The sequence below is a fragment of the Pseudophryne corroboree genome, chromosome 1, assembly GCF_028390025.1.
Source record: "Pseudophryne corroboree isolate aPseCor3 chromosome 1, aPseCor3.hap2, whole genome shotgun sequence".
Classification (NCBI taxonomy): Eukaryota; Metazoa; Chordata; class Amphibia; order Anura; family Myobatrachidae; genus Pseudophryne; species Pseudophryne corroboree.
Genome location: NC_086444.1, coordinates 548,800,455 through 548,821,623, shown reverse-complemented (window position 1 = coordinate 548,821,623; position 21,169 = coordinate 548,800,455). Strand labels below are relative to the sequence as shown.

At 49.5% G+C, this 21,169-nt stretch overlaps 1 protein-coding gene across 2 annotated transcripts in view; it reads left to right on the top strand.

The window, feature by feature from the left end:
• The window catches only part of IFT74 (intraflagellar transport 74), a 386,790-nt gene that overhangs the window by 9,268 nt on the left and 356,353 nt on the right, over positions 1-21,169 (top strand). For both annotated transcript variants that reach the window (XM_063914103.1, XM_063914102.1), the window contains exon 3: positions 9,223-9,358. In XM_063914103.1, the coding sequence (XP_063770173.1) occupies positions 9,223-9,358 (136 nt within the window). The remainder of the gene's footprint in view (positions 1-9,222; positions 9,359-21,169) is intronic.

The window sequence follows — 21,169 nt, the reverse complement described above, 5'->3', positions numbered from 1 at the left end:
CAGGGCCATTTACAACGGCCTTCGACAAGCGGAGAGTCTTCTTCGAAACCTACCGGTTCTGATTCAGACAATGTGACAGCAGTGGCTCATGTGAACCGCCAAGGCGGGACAAGAAGCAGAGTCGCGATGGCGGAGACCACCAGGATTCTTTGCTGGGCGGAAAATCATGTAAGCGCTCTGTCGGCTGTCTTCATTCCGTGAGTGGACAACTGGGAAGCAGACTTCCTCAGCAGACACGATCTCCATCCAGGAGAGTGGGGACTTCATCAAGAAGTCTTTGCAGACATAACACGTCTTTGGGGAACTCTTCAAATAGACATGATGGCGTCACGCCTCAACAAAAAGCTTCGGAGGTATTGTGCCAGGTCTCGGGACCCTCAGGCAGTGGCAGTAGACGCTCTGATAACACTGTGTGTGTTCAAATCGGTCTAAGTGTTTCCTCCTCTTCCTCTCATCACAAAAGTGTTGAGGATCATAAGGCAAAGAAGAGTACAGACGATACTCGTTGTCCCAGACTGGCCTCGAAGGGCCTGGTACTCAGATCTACAAGAGATGCTCACAGGAGATCCCTGGCCTCTTCCTCAGAGGGAAGACCTGTTGCAACAGGGGCCCTGTGTATTTCAGGACTTACCGCGGTTACGTTTGACGGCATGGCGGTTGAACGCCGAATCCTAGCGAAGAAGGGGATTCCGGAAGAGGTCATCCCTACTTTAATAAAGGCTAGGAAGGAGGTGACGTTTAAGCATTATCACCGTATCTGGCGAAAGTATGTGTCTTGGTGTGAGACCAAGAATGCACCTACGGAAGATTTTCATCTGGGTCGTTTTCTCCACTTCCTACAGACAGGAGTGGATATGGGCCTGAAATTAGGCTTTGTTAAGGTTCAGATTTCGTCCCTCTCGATTTTCTTTCAGAAGGAATTGGCTTCTCTTCCAGAAGTCCAGACGTTTGTAAAGGGAGTGCTACACATCCAGCCTCCTTTTGTGCCTCCAGTGGCACCGTGGGACCTCAACGTGGTGTTGCAGTTTCTAAAATCACACTGGTTTGAACCGCTTAACAAGGTTGAGTTGAAATTTCTTACTTGGAAGGTGGTCATGTTGTTGGCCTTGGCATCGGCAAGGCAAGTATCAGAATTGGCGGCTTTGTCACACAAAAGCCCTAACTTGATTTTTCATGTGGATCGAGCTGAATTGAGGACACATCCGCAATTTTTGCCTAAGGTGGTTTCTTCATTCCATGTGAATCAACCTATTGTGGTGCCTGTGGCTACAAGTGACCTGGAGGATTCCAGATCCCTGGACGTAGTCAGGGCCTTAAAGATTTATGTAGTCAGGACGGCTAGAATTGGGAAAACAGAGGCTCTGTTTGTCCTGTATGCGGCCAATAAGATTGGCGCACCTGCTTCGAAGCAGACTATTGCTCGCTGGATCTGTAATACGATACAGCAGGCTCACTCTACGGCTGGATTGCCGGTACCAAATTCGGTTAAGGCCCATTCCACTAGGAAGGTGGGCTCTTCTTGGGCGGCTGCCCGAGGCGTCTCGGCATTACAACTTTGCCGAGCGGCGACTTGGTCGGGGTCAAACACTTTTGCTAAATTCTACAAGTTTGATACCCTGGCTGATGAGTACCTAGCGTTTGCTCAGTCGGTGCTGCAGAGTCATACGCACTCTCCCGCCCGATTGGATGCTTTGGTATAAACCCCATGGTCCTTACGGAGTCCCCAGCATCCTCTAGGACGTAAGAGAAAATAAGATTTTAAACCTACCGGTAAATCTATTTCTCCTAGTCCGTAGAGGATGCTGGGCGCCCGTCCCAGTGCGGAAACTCTGCAAGACTTGTATATAGCCCGTTTATACCCCATGGTCCTTACGGAGTCCCCAGCATCCTCTACGGACTAGGAGAAATAGATTACCGGTAGGTTTAAAATCTTATTTTCTCTAACGTCCTAGTGGAAGCTGGGGACTCCGTAAGGACCATGGGTAATAGACAGGCCCCGCAGGAGACTGGGCACTCCAAGAAAGATTTAGTACTACTGGTGTGCACTGGCTCCTCCCTCCATGCCCCTCCTCCAGACCTCAGTTAGAATCTGTGCCCGGAAGAAGCTGGGTGCATTTTAGTGAGCTCTCCTGAGCTTGCTAATAAGAAAGTATTTTAGTTAGGTTTTTTATTTTCAGAGAGCTTCTGCTGGCAACAGACTCTCTGCTACGTGGGACTGAGGGGAGAGAAGCAAACCTACTAACTGCGGCTAGGTTGCGCTTCTTAGGCTACTGGACACCATTAGCTCCAGAGGGTTCGAACACAGGAACTTAACCTTGGTCGTCCGTTCCCGGAGCCGCGCCGCCGCCCCCCTCGCAGAGCCAGAAGACAGAAGCCGGCGGGTTGAAGCAAGAAGACGTCAAAATCGGCGGCAAAAGACTCCTGTCTTCATATGAGGTAGCGCACAGCACTGCATCTGTGCGCCATTGCGCCCACACTAACCCACACACTCCGGTCATGTAGGGTGCAGGGCGCAGGGGGGGGGCGCCCTGGGCAGCAATTGAGTACCTCCTGGCAAAAAAGCAGCATATATACAGCTGGGCACTGTAATATGCATGAGCCCCCGCCATTAATTTTACACAAAATCGCGGGACAGAAGCCCGCCGCTGAGGGGGCGGAGCCTTCTTCCTCAGCACTCACCAGCGCCATTTTCTCTCCACAGCTCCGCTGAGAGGAAGCTCCCCAGGCTCTCCCCTGCAGACTCACGGTAGAAAGAGGGTAAAAAGAGGGGGGGGGCACATAAATTTAGCGCATTAATCATAAATACAGCAGCTACTGGGTAAACACTAAGTTACTGTGTGATTCCTGGGTCATATAGCGCTGGGGTGTGTGCTGGCATACTCTCTCTCTGTCTCTCCAAAAGGCCTTGTGGGGGTCCTGTCCTCATATAGAGCATCCCCTGTGTGTGTGGTGTGTCGGTACGCTTGTGTCGACATGTTTGACGAGGAGGGCTATGTGGAGGCAGAGCAGGTGCAGATGAATGACTTGTCTCCGCCGACGGCGCCGACACCTGATTGGATGGATATGTGGAAGGTGTTAAATGATAATGTAAACTCCTTGCATAAAAGGTTGGATAAAGCTGACACTTTGGGACAGTCGGGGTCTCAGCCCATGCCTGATCCTACAGCGCAGAGGCCGTCAGGGTCTCAGAAGTGCCCACTATCCCAAATTGTTGACACAGATATCGACACGGATTCTGACTCCAGTGTCGATGACGATGATGCAAAATTGCAGCCTAAAATGGCTAAAGCCATCCGCTACATGATTATAGCAATGAAGGATGTTTTGCACATATCAGAGGTAAACCCTGTCCCTGACAAGAGGGTTTATATGTATGGGGAGAAAAAGCAAGAGGTGACTTTTCCCCCTTCACATGAGTTAAATGAGTTATGTGAAAAAGCGTGGGATTCCCCGATAGGAAAGTGCTGATTTCCAAAAGGTTACTTATGGCGTACCCTTTCCCGCCAACGGACAGGATGCGCTGGGAATCCTCCCCTAGGGTAGACAAAGCTCTGACACGCTTATCTAAGAAGGTGGCCCTGCCGTCACAGGATACGGCCTCCCTAAAGGATCCTGCGGATAGGAAGCAGGAAAGTATCCTGAAGTCTGTTTATACACATTCAGGTACTCTACTGAGGCCGGCAGTTGCGTCGGCCTGGATGTGTAGTGCTTTAGCAGCATGGATGGATAATCTGTCTGAGGAACTGGATACCTTAGACAAGGATACTATTTTACTGACCCTGGGGCATATAAAAGACGCTGTCCTATATATGAGGGATGCCCAGAGGGACATTTGCCTACTGGGCTCTAGAATAAAAGCAATGTCAATTTCTGCCAGAAGGGTCCTGTGGACTCGGCAATGGACAGGTGATGCCGACTCCAAAAAGCACATGGAGGTGTTACCTTACAAGGGTGAGGAATTGTTTGGGGACGGTCTCTCGGACCTAGTTTCCACAGCTACGGCTGGGAAGTCAAACTTTTTGCCATATATTCCCTCACAGCCTAAGAAAGCACCGTATTACCAAATGCAGTCCTTTCGATCACAAAGAAGCAAGAAAGTCAGAGGTGCATCCTTTCTTGCCAGAGGCAGGGGTAGAGGAAAGAAGCTGCACCATACAGCTAGTTCCCAGGAACAAAAGTCCTCCCTGGCTTCCACTAAATCCACCGCATGACGCTGGGGCTCCACAGGTGGAGCCAGGAGCGGTGGGGGCGCGTCTCCGAAATTTCAGCCACCAGTGGGTTCGCTCACGGGTGGATCCCTGGGCTATACAGATTGTGTCTCAGGGATACAAGCTGGAATTCGAAGTGATGCCCCCTCACCGTTACCTCAAATCGGCCCTGCCAGCTTCCCCCATGGAAAGGGAAGTAGTGTTAGCGGCAATTCACAAGTTATATCTCCAGCAGGTGGTGGTAAAGGTTCCCCTCCTTCAACAGGGAAGGGGATACTATTCCACAATGTTTGTGGTACCGAAACCGGACGGTTCGGTCAGACCCATATTGAATTTAAAGTCCCTGAACATTTATCTGAAAAGATTCAAGTTCAAAATGGAATCGCTCAGAGCGGTCATTGCAAGCCTGGAAGAGGGGGATTTTATGGTGTCTCTGGACATCAAGGATGCTTACTTGCATGTCCCCATTTATCCACCCCATCAGGAGTACCTCAGATTTGTGGTACAGGACTGTCATTACCAATTCCAGACGTTGCCGTTTGGGCTCTCCACGGCACCGAGAATATTTACCAAGGTAATGGCGGAAATGATGGTGCTCCTTCGAAAGCAAGGAGTCACAATTATCCCATACTTGGACGATCTCCTCATAAAGGCGAGGTCCAGAGAGCAGTTGCTGATCAGCGTAGCACACTCTCAGGAAGTGTTGCAACAGCACGGCTGGATTCCGAATATCCCAAAGTCGCAGCTGATTCCTACGACGCGTCTGCCCTTTCTGGGCATGATTCTGGACACAGATCAGAAGAAGGTGTTTCTCCCGGCGGAGAAGGCTCAGGAGCTCGTGACTCTAGTCAGAGACCTCTTAAAACCGAAACAGGTGTCGGGGCATCACTGCACGCGAGTCCTGGGAAAGATGGTGGCATCATACGAAGCCATTCCCTTCGGCAGGTTCCATGCGAGGATCTTTCAGTGGGATCTGTTGGACAAGTGGTCCGGATCGCATCTTCAGATGCATCGGCTGATCACCCTATCCTCCAGGGCCAGGGTGTCTCTTCTGTGGTGGCTGCAGAGTGCTCACCTTCTCGAGGGCCGCAGGTTCGGCATACAGGACTGGGTCCTGGTGACCATGGATGCGAGCCTCCGAGGATGGGGGGCAGTCACTCAAGGAAGAAACTTCCAAGGGTTGTGGTCAAGTCAGGAGGTTTGTCTGCACATAAATATCCTGGAACTAAGGGCCATATACAACGCCCTGAGTCAAGCGGAGCCTCTGCTTCGCAACCAACCGGTGCTGATTCAGTCAGACAACATCACCGCAGTGGCTCATGTAAACCGTCAGGGCGGCACAAGAAGCAGGGTGGCGTTGGCAGAAGCCACCAGGATTCTTCGTTGGGCGGAGAATCACGTGCAAGCACTGTCAGCAGTGTTCATTCCGGGAGTGGACAACTGGGAAGCAGACTTCCTCAGCAGGCACGACCTCCACCCGGGAGAGTGGGGACTTCATCAAGAAGTCTTAACGCAGATTACAAATCGATGGGAACTGCCACAGGTGGACATGATGGCATCCCGCCTCAACAAAAAGCTAAAAAGGTATTGCGCCAGGTCAAGGGACCCTCAGGCGATAGCTGTGGACGCACTAGTGACACCACGGGTGTTCCAGTCGGTCTATGTATTTCCTCCTCTTCCTCTCATACCCAAGGTGCTGAGAATCGTAAGAAAAAGGGGAGTGAGAACAATACTCATTGTTCCGGATTGGCCAAGAAGGACTTGGTACCCGGAACTGCAAGAAATGCTCACAGAGGACCCATGGCCTCTGCCTCTCAGACAGGACCTGTTGCAACAGGGGCCCTGTCTGTTCCAAGACTTACCGTGACTGCGTTTGACGGCATGGCGGTTGAACGCCGGATCCTAGCGGAAAAAGGCAGTCCTGATTAAGTTATTCCTACGCTGATAAAGGACGTGACAGCAAAACACTATCTCACCGTATATGGCGAAAATATGTTGCCTGGTGTGAGGCCAGGAAGGCCCCCTACAGAGGAATTCCAGCTGGGCCGGTTCCTGCACTTCCTACAGTCTGGAGTGACTATGGGCTTGAAGTTGGGGTCCATAAAGGTCCAAATTTCGTTCCTATCCATTTTCTTTCAAAAAGAACTGGCTTCTCTTCCTGAGGTTCAGACGTTTGTTAAGGGAGTGCTGCATATTCAGCCCCGTTTTGTGCCACCAGTGGCACCTTGGGATCTCAACGTGGTGTTGGGTTTCCTGAAATCCCACTGGTTTGAGCCGCTTAAGACCGTGGAGCTAAAGTATCTCACGTGGAAGGTGGTCATGCTATTGGCCTTAGCTTCGGCTAGGTGTGTGTCAGAATTGGCGGCTTTGTCATGTAAAAGCCCCTATCTGGTTTTCCATGTGGATAGGGCAGAATTGCGGACTCGTCCACAATTTCTGCCGAAAGTGGTGTCATCTTTTCATTTGAACCAACCTATTGTGGTGCCTACGGCTACTCGTGACTTGTCAGGGCTTTGAAGATTTATGTGGCCAGAACCGCTGGAGTCAGGAAAACTGACTCGCTGTTTATCCTGTATGCATCCAACAAGCTGGGTGCTCCTGCTTCAAAGCAAACTATTGCTCGCTGGATCTGTAACACGATTTGACTATTCCCCATGGTCCTTACGGAGTCCCCAGCATCCACTACGGACTCCGAGAAATAGATTTACTGGTGAGTAAAATCTTATTTTCTCTTAGTCCGTAGAGGATGCTGGGCGCCCGTCCCAGTGCGTACTGTATCTGCAGTTATTGGTTGTGGTTACACACAGGTTGTGTTTCGGTTGGTATAGTGCTGAAAATTCTTCATGCCGTTGGCTTGTGTTCTATTGAATGCCACGTTCTGCGGCATGCTTGAGGTGTGAGCTGGTAAGATGCTCACCGTGGTTTAACAATAAATCCTTTCCTCAAAATGTCCGTCTCCCTGGGCACAGTTTCCTTAAACTGGAGTCTGGAGGAGGGGCATAGAGGGAGGAGCTAGGTCACACCATTTGAAAGTCTTAAAGTGCCCATGTCTCCTGCGGATCCCGTCTATACCCCATGGTTCTTGATGTGACCCCAGCATCCTCTACGGACTAAGAGAAAATGATTTACTGGTAGGTATTAAAATCCTATTTTTTCAAATGGAAAGGGGGTCTTGTAACATGTCAAACAACAATCTGCCTAGAAGATACAAATTCTTTTGAGAAAATTCAGAAAAACAAAGAAGAAAGTCCGATATATAATACAATGGTTGAAGGGGCAGCCTAGTGCTTTCCAGTGCTAGACATGGCCCCTGCCGGACGCAGCCGGAGTAGCTTCCGCATTAGGAGTAGCTTCCGGCCAGCGCAGCTTTAGCGTGCTGGCCGGGAGCTACTCGTCGCTCCCCGGCCCGTAGCGGCTGCGTGTGATGTCACGCAGCCCGCTCTCCGCACGGTCCGGCCACGCCTGCGGTGGCCGGACTGCGCCCACGAAACGGCGGTCATACGCCGCCGTTCCGCCCCCCGCCCAATGACAGTCTCTGCCTGTCAATCAGGCAGAGACGATCATAGCGCAGCGACGGCCTTTGCGATAAACTGCAGCGTGCGATCGGGTCAAAATGACCCCCATAGTGCAGTGACTAGGTTTATTAATAATCATAGTAACCAAAATTCAAGATAAAACATATGAAACTTTTTGAACAACAAATTGCCTTGACTTTGTTTTCCAGGTCCTTGAATGTAAAGCCTGATTTCTTTTAAACAATGAAAGAGGAAAAAAATTGAGACAGACAATTAGATTTATGGCATCTTCCTTTATATAGCACACTTCAAGAGTATACTCCTAGTTAAGGTGCGTACACACTATCAAATATTGCATACGATCCGGCTGATATCGGCCGGTTCATTGCGACATTGTATAGTGTATATGCATGATACAGGATATAATGCTCGCTCCCGCGGGTCGTATCCAGCATCACGCGTCAGACCTGCTTGCAGTCCGACGTGTGATATTGCTTACGAGGATCATGCTGCCGAATGCAGCATGGCCCCGCTCCCCTCCCCCCCTGTCTCAACCGACATCACCGATGTCTGTACCCCATCACAGGCGATGTTGCATCGTGCGCACATGGGGCCTAATTCTGAGTTGATTGCAGCAGCAATTTTGTTAGCAATTGGGCAAAACCATGTGCACTGCAGGAGGGCAGATATAACATGTGCAGAGAGAGTTAGATTTGGGTGGGGTGTGTTCAAACTGAAATCTAAATTGCAGTGTAAAAATAAAGCAGCCAGTATTTACCCTGCACAGAAACAAAATAACCCACCCAAATCTAACTCTCTCTGCACATGTTATATCTGCCCCCCCCCCCCCCCCTGCAGTGCACATGGTTTTGCCCAATTGCTAACAAACTTGCTGCTGCGATCAACTCAGAATTACCCACATGGTACTACTGTGTACTACTGTGTATTTAGCCTTCGTGCCCAGCACAGGTGTGGATACAAAAATGTCAGCATTCTGAATGTCTACGTGGACTTTATGTCAACATGCCCAATGTCAACATTAGCATGTCAGCAAGTTGACATAGTGTTTTCAGCTGCTTCTAGACCTAACCCTAGCTCGCAGCCTATCGTTCACACTGAAATTATCTGTCTGCATTTGTTGACATTCTCTCTGTCACAGTGTACCAGAGACACTAGACTGCTACTTTTTGCCCATTTAAAACCAGTTCCTTTGCAGTTACAGTTGCAGATGAGGTACAGCTGAACTTGGAGTGAAGAAGAGCCACGACTGCTTGCATCAGAACCATTTTTACACAGATTCGTACTCCGTCACTAGCAGTGCAGTTTTGCCTCTTCCACTTGTCTTATGTATGCGCATATGATGCACAGTTTGAGTGAAAAGACACTTGGCGCTGCTGAGTAGCACTGGACCTGGCGTAGCGAGATGGGCTATTTTGTGTGACCGAAGCCACAGTATAAAAGGAAATGTATAAACTATTTCCAAATTTAATTCCTTACAGATGCCACCTGGCACTGCCAGGCCTGGGACTCGTGGAGGACCACAGGGTGCAGGAGGAGTGTTGTCAGCTCAAATAAAAGTAGCTGATCGGCCAGTGACTCAGCAAGGCCTGAGCGGAATGAAGACTGGAATGAAAGGTAAAAGAACTAGACAGAAGTAATGGGATCAGTCTTTATACTCATTCATGCCTCTGCTCCCAGGACCCTTTATTGCTTCTCTGCAGCAGCATGCACTTTTCATCACTGTCGCTCTAACATTGTATTGGCTTCATTCATTATTAAGTATTGTTACTACTGATATCATTTTGTGTTGGTTCTAAACTTCAAATTATAACTGGGAAATCCAAAGTGCACCTTTATATGATTGGAATCGGAAAATATTCACTCGGGAATACCTGTAGTTTCACTGGATAAACTTTCTGATTCCATTTATTATTAGGTTAATGTGTATAGCACCAGTCAGTGGGCTTTATATAGTGACCCTAAAATGTAGAAATTACATTGCAGTGAATAAATGTGAATGCTGTAAGAAATTAGACCAAACAAAACGAAGAAGCAATGCTCAAAAGAGCATTAAATGTAGGTGTAAAGAAAAACTAAAGCAGCCACAGGTGGTGATTGTTTCAGACAGTTGGTTAGTTATCCGTGTATGTCTGTGACCTAACCAACATTCTGATCAAAAACACATTGGATTGAATCTTGATTAGACTAGGTGGAAGATCTTGTTGGCCCATTTTAACGGCATCATGTCTGTTCATCAGGTAGAAAACACTTTGCCACTTGCAGTCTGGCTCTTCTGCCCATCCACTGAGCAGATTATTCTATGACCGTTATAGCCTTTGTATAAGCATGTTTACAATAGGCTCATAATGTGTGTGGCCACCGTTATGAAACCCCAAGGGGTATATTCAATTGATGACTAAAGCTGCCGTCTGTCGAAAAGACGGCAGTTTTTCGACTTTTTTTTAGGTAGGAAGGGGTTCCAACCTATTCAATATATTCGACAAGTCGAGGAATTCGACTTGTCGAAAAGCACGTGGATTGGCGGAATAGCTGCCGATCCACGTGCTTGTGTCGAAAGGCCCCCTTTTCGACCATCTCAGTCCGACATAAAAAAATGTCAGACTGAGATGAGGGACCCACAGGAGGGGGGGGGGGGAGGAGCAGGGAGATGGGGGACAGCCGCGGGCATACAGGGGAGATCAGCGCTACAGCACAGCGCTGCAGCTGGATGTCTCACAGCCGCGCCGCCCACGCCAGCGTTCACCCGGCTCCAGCAAGTGAGGTCACGCTTGCTGGAGCCAGGTGGACACTGCCGTGAGTTCGGGCGGCTGTGAGACATCCTCCTGCAGCGCTACTGTAGTGCTGATCTCCTCTGTCTCCCCGCGGCTCCCCCCCCCCCCTCCTCCCTCCTCCTCTGGGTCCCTCATCTCAATTCGACTTTTTAAAAATAGAATTGAGATGAGATTGAATAGGGGTTGTCGGATTCATTCTGACAAATGCATGTCGGAATGGATCCTACCCTAATTGAATATACCCCCAAGTCTTTTCATCTAAAATATTTACAGGTACTTCCACCAGTTAAATTAAATGTAAAATACCATTTAAATGTATATGAAATTAAAATGAGTGGACATAATACGGAAAGATTCAGAATGCAATATGGTATAATATTATTTCTCTGACGTCCTAAGTGGATGCTGGGACTCCGTAAGGACCATGGGGAATAGCGGCTCCGCAGGAGACTGGGCACAACTAAAAGAAAGCTTTTGGTCTAACTGGTGTGCACTGGCTCCTCCCTCTATGACCCTCCTCCAGACTTCAGTTAGAATCTTGTGCCCGGCTGAGCTGGATGCACACTAGGGGCTCTCCTGAGCTCCTAGAAAAGAAAGTATATTTTAGGTTTTTTATTTTCAGTGAGATCTGCTGGCAACAGACTCACTGCTACGAGGGACTAAGGGGAGAAGAAGCGAACCTACCTGACTGGAGATAGTTTGGGCTTCTTAGGCTACTGGACACCATTAGCTCCAGAGGATTCGAACACAGGACCGATCGTTCTGTCCCGGAGCCGCGCCGCCGTCCCCCTTACAGAGTCAGAAGCATGAAGATGGTCCTGGAAATCGGCGGCAGAAGACTTCGGTCTTCAACAAGGTAGCGCACAGCACTGCAGCTGTGCGCCATTGCTCCTCATGCACACCTCACACTCCGGTCACTGATGGGTGCAGGGCGCTGGGGTGGGGGCGCCCTGAGCAGCAATATGAATACCTTGGCTGGCAAAAAATCACAATATATAGTCCCAGAGGCTATATATGTGATAAATACCCCTGCCAGAATCCATAAAAAAAGCGGGAGAAAAGTGAGCCGAAAAAGGGGCGGGGCTATCTCCCTCAGCACACTGGCGCCATTTTTCCCTCACAGCTCCGCTGGAAGGATCGCTCCCTGGCTCTCCCCTGCAGTTTCAAGCTACAGAAGGGTGAAAAAAGAGAGGGGGGGCACTAAATTTAGGCGCAGCAATATATATTTATAAGCAGCTATAAGGGAAAACACTCAGTTATAGTGTTAATCCCTGTGTTATATAGCGCTCTGGTGTGTGCTGGCATACTCTCTCTCTGTCTCCCCAAAGGGCTTTGTGGGGTCATGTCCTCTGTCAGAGCATTCCCGGTGTGAGTGCGGTGTGTCGGTACGGCTGTGTCGACATGTTTGATGAGGAGGCGGAGCAGATGCCGATAAATGTGATGTCACCCCCTGCGGGGCCGACACCTGAGTGGATGGTTATGTGGAAGGAATTACGTGACAGTGTCGACTCCTTACATAAAAGGTTTGACGACATACCAAATATGGGACAGCCGGCTTCTCAGCCTGTGCCTGCCCAGGCGTCTTAAAAGCCATCAGGTGCTCTAAAACGCCCGCTACCTCAGATGGCAGACACAGATGTCGACACGGATACTGACTTCAGTGTCGACGACTATGAGACTAATGTAACTTCCAATAGGGCCACACGTTACATGATTGAGGCTATGAAAAATGTGTTGCACATTTCTGATGTTACCCCAGATACCACAAAAAAGGGTATTATGTTTGGAGAGAAAAAACTACCAGTAGTTTTTCCTCCATCTGAGGAGTTAAATGAAGTGTGTGAAGAAGCGTGGGCTTCCCCCGATAAGAAACTAGTAATTTCTAAAAGGTTACTAATGACGTACCCTTTCCCGCCAGAGGATAGGTCACGTTGGGAAACATCCCCTAGGGTGGATAAAGCGCTCACACGCTTGTCAAAGAAGGTGGCACTACCGTCTCCGGATACGGCCGCCCTAAAGGAACCTGCTGATAGAAAGCAGGAGGCTATCCTGAAGTCTGTATATACACACACAGGTATTATACTGAGACCAGCTATTGCTTCAGCATGGATGTGCAGTGCTGCAGCTGCGTGGTCAGATTCCCTGTCGGAAAATATTGATACCCTAGACAGGGACACTATATTGCTAACCGTAGAGCATATTAAAGACGCAGTCTTATACATGAGAGATGCACAGAGGGATATTTGCCGGCTGGCATCTAAAATAAGTGCAATGTCCATTTCTGCCAGGAGAGGGTTATGGACTCTGCAGTGGACAGGTGATGTAGACTCTAAAAGGCACATGGAAGTTTTGCCTTATAAGGGTGAGGAGTTGTTCGGGGATGGACTCTCGGACCTCGTTTCCACAGCAACAGCTGGGAAGTCTGCATTTTTACCCCATGTTCCCTCACAGCCAAAGAAAGCACCGTATTATCAGGTACAGTCCTTTCGGCCCCATAAGGGCAAGCGGGTTAAAGGCGCGTCCTTTCTGCCCAGAGGCAGAGGTAGAGGGAAAAAGCTGCAGCATACAGCCAGTTCCCAGGAGCAAAAGTCCTCCCCTGCTTCCTCTAAGTCCACCGCATGACGCTGGGGCTCCACAGGCGGAGCCAGGTACGGTGGGGGCCCGTCTCAAAAATTTCAGCAATCAGTGGGCTCGCTCACGGGTGGATCCCTGGATCTTTCAAGTAGTATCTCAGGGGTACAAGCTGGAATTCGAGACGTCTCATCCCCGCCGTTTCCTCAAATCTGCCTTGCCAACCACTCCCTCAGGCAGGGAGGCAGTGCTAGAGGCAATTCACAAGCTGTATTCCCAGCAGGTGATAGTCAAGGTGCCCCTACTTCAACAAGGACGGGGTTACTATTCCACAATGTTTGTGGTACCGAAACCGGACGGTTCGGTGAGACCTATTTTAAATTTGAAATCCTTGAACACATACATAAAAAAATTCAAGTTCAAGATGGAATCGCTCAGGGCGGTTATTGCAAGCCTGGACGAGGGGGATTACATGGTATCACTGGACATCAAGGATGCTTACCTGCATGTCCCCATCTACCATCCTCACCAGGAGTACCTCAGATTTGTGGTACAGGATTGTTATTACCAATTCCAGACGTTGCCGTTTGGTCTATCCACGGCTCCGAGGGTCTTTACCAAGGTAATGGCCGAAATGATGATACTCCTTCGAAAGAAGGGAGTTTTAATTATCACGTACTTGGACGATCTCCTGATAAAGGCGAGGTCCAGGGAGCAGTTGTTGGTCGGGGTAGCAATATCTCGGGAGGTGCTACAACAGCACGGCTGGATTCTAAATATTCCAAAGTCACAGCTGGTCTCTACGACACGTCTACTGTTCCTGGGGATGGTTCTGGACACAGAACAGAAAAAAGTGTTTCTCCCGGAGGAGAAGGCCAAGGAGCTGTCATCTCTAGTCAGAGGTCTCCTAAAACCAAAACAGGTGTCGGTGCATCACTGCACGCGGATCCTGGGAAAGATGGTAGCTTCCTACGAAGCAATTCCATTCGGCAGGTTCCATGCAAGAACCTTTCAGTGGGACCTGTTGGACAAGTGGTCCGGATCGCATCTTCAGATGCATCGGCTGATAACCCTGTCTCCAAGGACCAGGGTGTCTCTGCTGTGGTGGCTGCAAAGTGCTCATCTTCAAGAAGGCCGCAGATTCGGCATACAGGACTGGGTCCTGGTGACCACGGATGCCAGCCTTCGAGGCTGGGGGGCAGTCACACAGGGAAGAAACTTCCAAGGACTATGGTCAAGTCAGGAGACTTCCCTACACATAAATATTCTGGAACTGAGGGCCATTTTCAATGCCCTAAGTCAGGCAAAACCCCTGCTTCAAAACCAGCCGGTACTGATCCAGTCAGACAACATCACGGCAGTCGCCCATGTAAACCGACAGGGCGGCACGAGAAGCAGGACGGCGATGGCAGAAGCCACAAGGATTCTCCGATGGGCGGAAAATCACTTGTTAGCACTGTCAGCAGTGTTTATTCCGGGAGTGGACAACTGGGAAGCAGACTTCCTCAGCAGGCACGACCTCCACCCGGGAGAGTGGGGACTTCATCCAGAAGTCTTCCAACTGATTGTAAACCGTTGGGAAAGGCCACAGGTGGACATGATGGCGTCCCGCCTAAACAAAAAGCTAGAAAGATATTGCGCCAGGTCAAGAGACCAGCAGGCGATAGCTGTGGACGCTCTAGTGACACCGTGGGTGTACCGGTCGGTTTATGTGTTCCCTCCTCTTCCTCTCATACCAAAGGTACTGAGGATAATAAGGAGAAGAGGAGTAAGAACTATACTCATTGTTCCGGATTGGCCAAGAAGAGCTTGGTACCCGGAACTTCAAGAAATGATCTCAGAGGACCCATGGCCTCTGCCGCTCAGACAGGACCTGCTGCAGCAGGGGCCCTGTCTGTTCCAAGACTTACCGCGGCTGCGTTTGACGGCATGGCGGTTGAACGCCGGATCCTGAAGGAAAAGGGCATTCCGGAGGAAGTCATTCCTACGCTGATTAAAGCTAGGAAAGAAGTGACCGCAAACCATTATCACTGCATATGGCGAAAATATGTTGCGTGGTGTGAGGCCAGGAAGGCCCCAACGGAGGAATTTCAGCTGGGCCGTTTTCTGCACTTCCTACAGTCAGGGGTGACTATGGGCCTAAAATTGGGTTCCATTAAGGTCCAGATTTCGGCTCTATCGATTTTCTTCCAGAGAGAACTGGCTTCACTACCTGAAGTTCAGACTTTTGTTAAGGGAGTGCTGCATATTCAGCCCCCTTTTGTGCCTCCAGTGGCACCTTGGGATCTCAACGTGGTGTTGGATTTCCTAAAGTCACATTGGTTTGAGCCACTTAAAACCGTGGAATTGAAATATCTCACGTGGAAAGTGGTCATGTTGTTGGCCTTGGCTTCGGCCAGGCGTGTATCAGAATTGGCGGCTTTGTCATGTAAAAGCCCTTATCTGATTTTCCATATGGATAGGGCAGAATTGAGGACTCGTCCCCAATTTCTCCCTAAGGTGGTATCAGCCTTTCATCTGAACCAACCTATCGTGGTGCCTGCGGCTACTAAAGACTTGGACGTAGTCAGGGCCCTGAAAATTTATGTTTCCAGGACAGCTGGAGTCAGAAAGACTGACTCGCTATTTATCCTGTATGCGCCCCACAAGTTGGGTGCACCTGCTTCAAAGCAGACTATTGCTCGCTGGATCTGTAGTACGATTCAGCTTGCACATTCTGCGGCTGGACTGCCGCATCCTAAATCGGTGAAAGCCCATTCCACGAGGAAGGTGGGCTCTTCTTGGGCGGCTGCCCGAGGGGTCTCGGCTCTTCAACTTTGCCGAGCAGCTACTTGGTCGGGGTCAAACACATTTGCTAAATTCTACAAGTTTGACACCCTGGCTGAGGAGGACCTAGAGTTTGCCCATTCGGTGCTGCAGAGTCATCCGCACTATCCCGCCCGTTTGGGAGCTTTGGTATAATCCCCATGGTCCTTACGGAGTCCCAGTATCCACTTAGGACGTCAGAGAAAATAAGAATTTACTCACCGGTAATTCTATTTCTCGTAGTCCGTAGTGGATGCTGGGCGCCCATCCCAAGTGCGGATTGTCTGCAATACTTGTATATAGTTATTGTTTAACTAAAGGGTTATTGTAGAGCCATCTGTTGAGAGGCTCAGTTGTTGTCATACTGTTAACTGGGTATTGTATCACGAGTTAAACGGTGTGATTGGTGTGGCTGGTATGAGTCTTACCCGGGATTCAAAATCCTTCCTTATTGTGTCAGCTCTTCCGGGCACAGTATCCTAACTGAAGTCTGGAGGAGGGTCATAGAGGGAAGAGCCAGTGCACACCAGTTAGACCAAAAGCTTTCTTTTAGTTGTGCCCAGTCTCCTGCGGAGCCGCTATTCCCCATGGTCCTTACGGAGTCCCAGCATCCACTACGGACTACGAGAAATAGAATTACCGGTGAGTAAATTCTTATTTTTGATAATGTTTAATTATTTTGCATTAATTAAGTGATATAGGGACTTATTCTGACATGGCTGATCAAATGCTACCATAGTGTTTACCCTATGCTGTTTTAGCAGGGCACTGCTTCCAGCCCGGTTTCAAAATGTCTTCTGCCTTCCTGGCGGTGCCCGGCTGGTACAGCCTGTCCTCTTCTGTTCCCCCTCCCGTGCAGGCTGCAGTGTCCCGTAGTTCGGAAAAGTTGCAGTGTAGCAATCGCCACCAGTGAGGAAAAGTTGCAGTGTAGCAATCGCCACCAGTGAATAGATGCATGGCATCTATTCACAGTGAGCGGATAGCTTGTTGGCAACCTAGCATGTCCATATGTACTGGGCACGCCTCCAAAAGACACCTATGGGGCTGCACCTCTCTCCCCAACCAGTCATGCCCCCTTTTCGATCGGTGGATACCGTGCCCACTCCCCAGCGCCCTGCCCGCATTCTAGTGGGGATACTACAACCAAGCCAGACTGGGCTTTCCCTCATATGGTCGCATCTGATGTGACCAGTCAGAAACGCCCACTGGGTGGCTGCTGTAAGATAATCTTTCAGCAGCTGCCACTCTGAGAGGGACCTTGCAGTCCCTCTGCTTCCTGGTTTCTCCCCCAGTGCCTGCCATGCAGCCGATTACTGCTGATCCCAACCCTTGGCTGCAAAGATTAGCAGCCTCTGGAAAAATGTAAAAGAAGGATCCTCACCTTCTCTGTGGAAAATGTAAGGTTGTGATGGTCCGAACATAGGTTGTCTGATATATTGTTTACCAATTTATTTATTTTTTATATTGACTTTCAAAAGTGTAAAAAAAAAAATGTTGCATGTATATATTATATATACGCGATCGAGTCACATTATTATGACCATCAGCTAATAGCCAGAGTAACCGCCATGTGCAGCACGGACTGCAGCTAGACGCGCTGAGCTGTCATTTCTCTAACGTCCTAGTGGATGCTGGGGACTCCGTCAGGACCATGGGGATTAGCGGGCTCCGCAGGAGACAGGGCACATCTAAAAAGCTTTTTAGGTCACATGGTGTGTACTGGCTCCTCCCCCTATGACCCTCCTCCAAGCCTCAGTTAGGTTTTTGTGCCCGTCCGAGAAGGGTGCAAACTGGATGGCTCTCTTAAGGAGCTATTTAGTAAAGTTTTTTTTTAGGTTTCTAATCAGTGATTCCTGCTGGCGACAGGATCACTGCAACGAGGGACTTAGGGGAGAGACTGGCAACTCACCTGCGTGCAGGAGGATTGAAGTCTTAGGCTACTGGACACTGAGCTCCAGAGGGAGTCGGAACACAGGTCAGCCTGGGGTTCGTCCCGGAGCCGCGCCGCCGATCCCCCTTACAGACGCTGAAGAAAGACGGCGGAACGGAGGTCCGGAAACAGGCGGCAGAAGACTTCACAGTCTTCAGAGAGGTAGCGCACAGCACTGCAGCTGTGCGCCATTGTTGTCACACGGCTCACTGACACGGTCACGGAGGGTGCAGGGCGCTGCTGGGGGCGCCCTGGGCAGCAATATAAATACCTATTTGGCAAATAAATACATCACATATAGCCATTAAGGCTATATGTATGTATTTTAACCCAGGCCAGTTATTAAAAAACCGGGAGGAAAAGCCCGCCGAAAAGGGGGCGGAGCTTATTCTCCTCAGCACTCAGCGCCATTTTCCTGATCAGCTCCGCTGGTGAGGAAGGCTCCCACTCTCCCCTGCACTGCACTACAGAAACAGGGTTAAAAGAGAAGGGGGGCATAAATTGGCGATATAATGATATATTAAGAGCGCATATATAGAAACAACACCTTCTAGGGTTGTTATATACATTATAGCGCTTTTGGTGTGTGCTGGCAAACTCTCCCTCTGTCTCCCCAAAGGGCTAGTGGGTCCTGTCCTCTATCAGAGCATTCCCTGTGTGTGTGCTGTATGTCGGTACGTGTGTGTCGACATGTATGAGGAAAATGTTGGTGAGGAGGCGGAGCAAATTGCCTGTAATGTTGATGTCACTCTCTAGGGAGTCGACACCGGAATGGATGGTCTACTTATGGAATTACGTGATAATGTCAACACGCTGCAAGACGGTTGACGACATGAGATGGCCGGCGGACAAATTAGTACCGGTCCAGGCGTCTCAGACACCGTCAGGGGCTTGTAAAAACGCCCATTTACCTCAGTCGGTCGACAGACACAGACATGGACACTGACCCCAGCGTCGACGGTGAAGAAACATACGTAATTTTCCTTTAGGGCCACGAGTTACATGTTAAGGGCAATGAAGGAGCTGTTACATATTTCTGATACTACAAGTACCACAAATAAGGGTATTTTGTAGGGTGTGAATAAACTACTTGTAGTTTTGCCTGAATCAGATAAATTAAATGAAGTGTGTGATGATACGTGGGGTTCCTCCGATAGAAAGTTATGGGCGGTATACCCTTTCCCGCCAGAAGTAAGGGCGAGTTGGGAAACACACCTTAGGGTGGATAAGGCGCTCACACGCTTATAAAAACATGGCGTTACCGTCTCTAGATACGGCCGCCCTCAAGAAGCCAGCTGATAGGAAGCTGAAAAATATCATGACAGTATATACACACATACTGGTGTTATACTACGACCAGCAATCGCCTCAGCCTGGATGTGCAGCGCTGAGGGGGCTTGGTCGGATTTCCTGACTGAAAATTTTGATACCCTTGACAGGGACAAGATTTTATTGACTATAGAGCATTTTAAGGATGCATTTCTATATATGCGTGATGCGCAGAGGGATATTTGCATTCTGGCATCAAGAGTAAATGTGATTTACATATCTGCCAGACGAAGACACGACAGTGGTCAGGTGAGGCAGATTCCGGACGGCATGTGGAAGTATTGCCGTATAAAGGGGCGGTCCATCGGACCTGGTGGCCATGGCAACAGCTGAAAAATCCACTTTTTGTTACCCCGAATCACATATCGGCAAAAAAGGACACAGTCTTTTCAGTCTCAGTCCTTTCGTCCCCATAGGGGCAGGCGGGCAAAGGCCAGTCATATCTGCCCAGGGGTAGAGGAAAGGGAAGAAGACTGCAGCAAGCAGCCCATTCCCAGGAACAGAAGCCCCTCACAGCTTCTGCCAAGTCCGCAGCATAACGCTGGGGCCGTACAAGCGGACTCAGGTGCGGTAGGGGGTCATCTCAAGAGTTTCAGTACGCAGGGGGCTCACTCGCAAGGGAACTCCGGGATCCTACATGTAGTATCCCAGGTGTACATTGGAAATTCGAGACATCTCCCCCTCACACAATTCACAGGCTGTATTCCCAGCAGGTGATAATCAAAGTACCCCTCTTACAACATGGAAGGGGGTAGTATTCCACACTATATTGTGGTACTGAAGCCAACCGGCTCGGTGAGATCTGAAATATTTGAACACTTACATACAAGCGTTCAAATCAAGATGGAGTCACTCAGAGCAGTGATAGCGAACCAGGAAGAAGGGGACGATATGGTGTCACTGGATATCAGGGACGCTTACCTACAGGTCCAAATTTGCCCTTCTCACCAAGGGTACTTCAGGTTCCTGGTACAGAACTGTCACTATCAGTTCAGACGCTGCCGTTTGGGTTGTCCACGGCGCCCCGGGTCTTTACCAAGGTAATGGCCGGAATGATGATTTTTCTTAAAAGGAAACATGGACGCTTTCCTGATAAGGGCAAGGTCCAGAGAACAGTTGGAGGTCGGAGTAGCACTATCTTAAGTAGTTCTACGTCAGCACGAGTGGATTCTAAATATTCCAAAATCGCAGCTTTTTCCGATGACACGTCTACTGTTCATAGGGATGATTCTGGACACAGTCCAGAAAAACGTGTTTCTCCCAGTGGAAAAAGCCAGGGAGTTATCCGAGCTAATCGGGATCCTCCTAAAACCAGGAAAAGTGTCAGTGCATCATTGCACAAGAGTCCTGGTAAAAATGGTGGCTTATTACGAAGCAATTCCATTCGGCAGATTTCCCGCAAGAACTCTTCGGTGGGATCTGCTGGACAAATGGTCCGGATCGCATCCTCAGATGCATCAGCGGATAACCCTATATCCAAGGACAAGGGTGTCTCTCCTGTGGTGATTACAGAGTGCTCATCTTCTAGAGGGCCGCAGATTTGGCATTCAGGATTGGATGCCGGTGACCACGGAGGCCAGCCTGAGAGGCTGGAGAACAGTCACACAGGGAAAAAATTTCCAGGGAAGTGTGATTAAGTCTGGAGAATTCTCTCTGCATAAATAAGCTTAGAGCAAATTTATAAGGCTCTAAACTTAGCAAGACCTCGGCTTCAAGGTCAGCCGGTATTGATCCAGTGGGATAACATCACGGCAGTCGCCCACGTAAACAGAAAGGGCGGCACAAGAAGCAGGAGGGCAGTGACAAAACTGCAAGGATTTTTCGCTAGGCGGAAAATCATGTGATAGCACTGTCAGCAGTGTTCTTTCCGGGAGTGGACGACTGGGAAGCAGACTTCCTCAGCAGGCATGACCTCCACCCGGGAGAGTGGAAACTTCATAGGGAAGTTTTTCAGCATGATTGTGGACCGTTGGCAAAGACCAAAGGTGGACATGATAGCGTCCCGCCCGAAAAACGGGA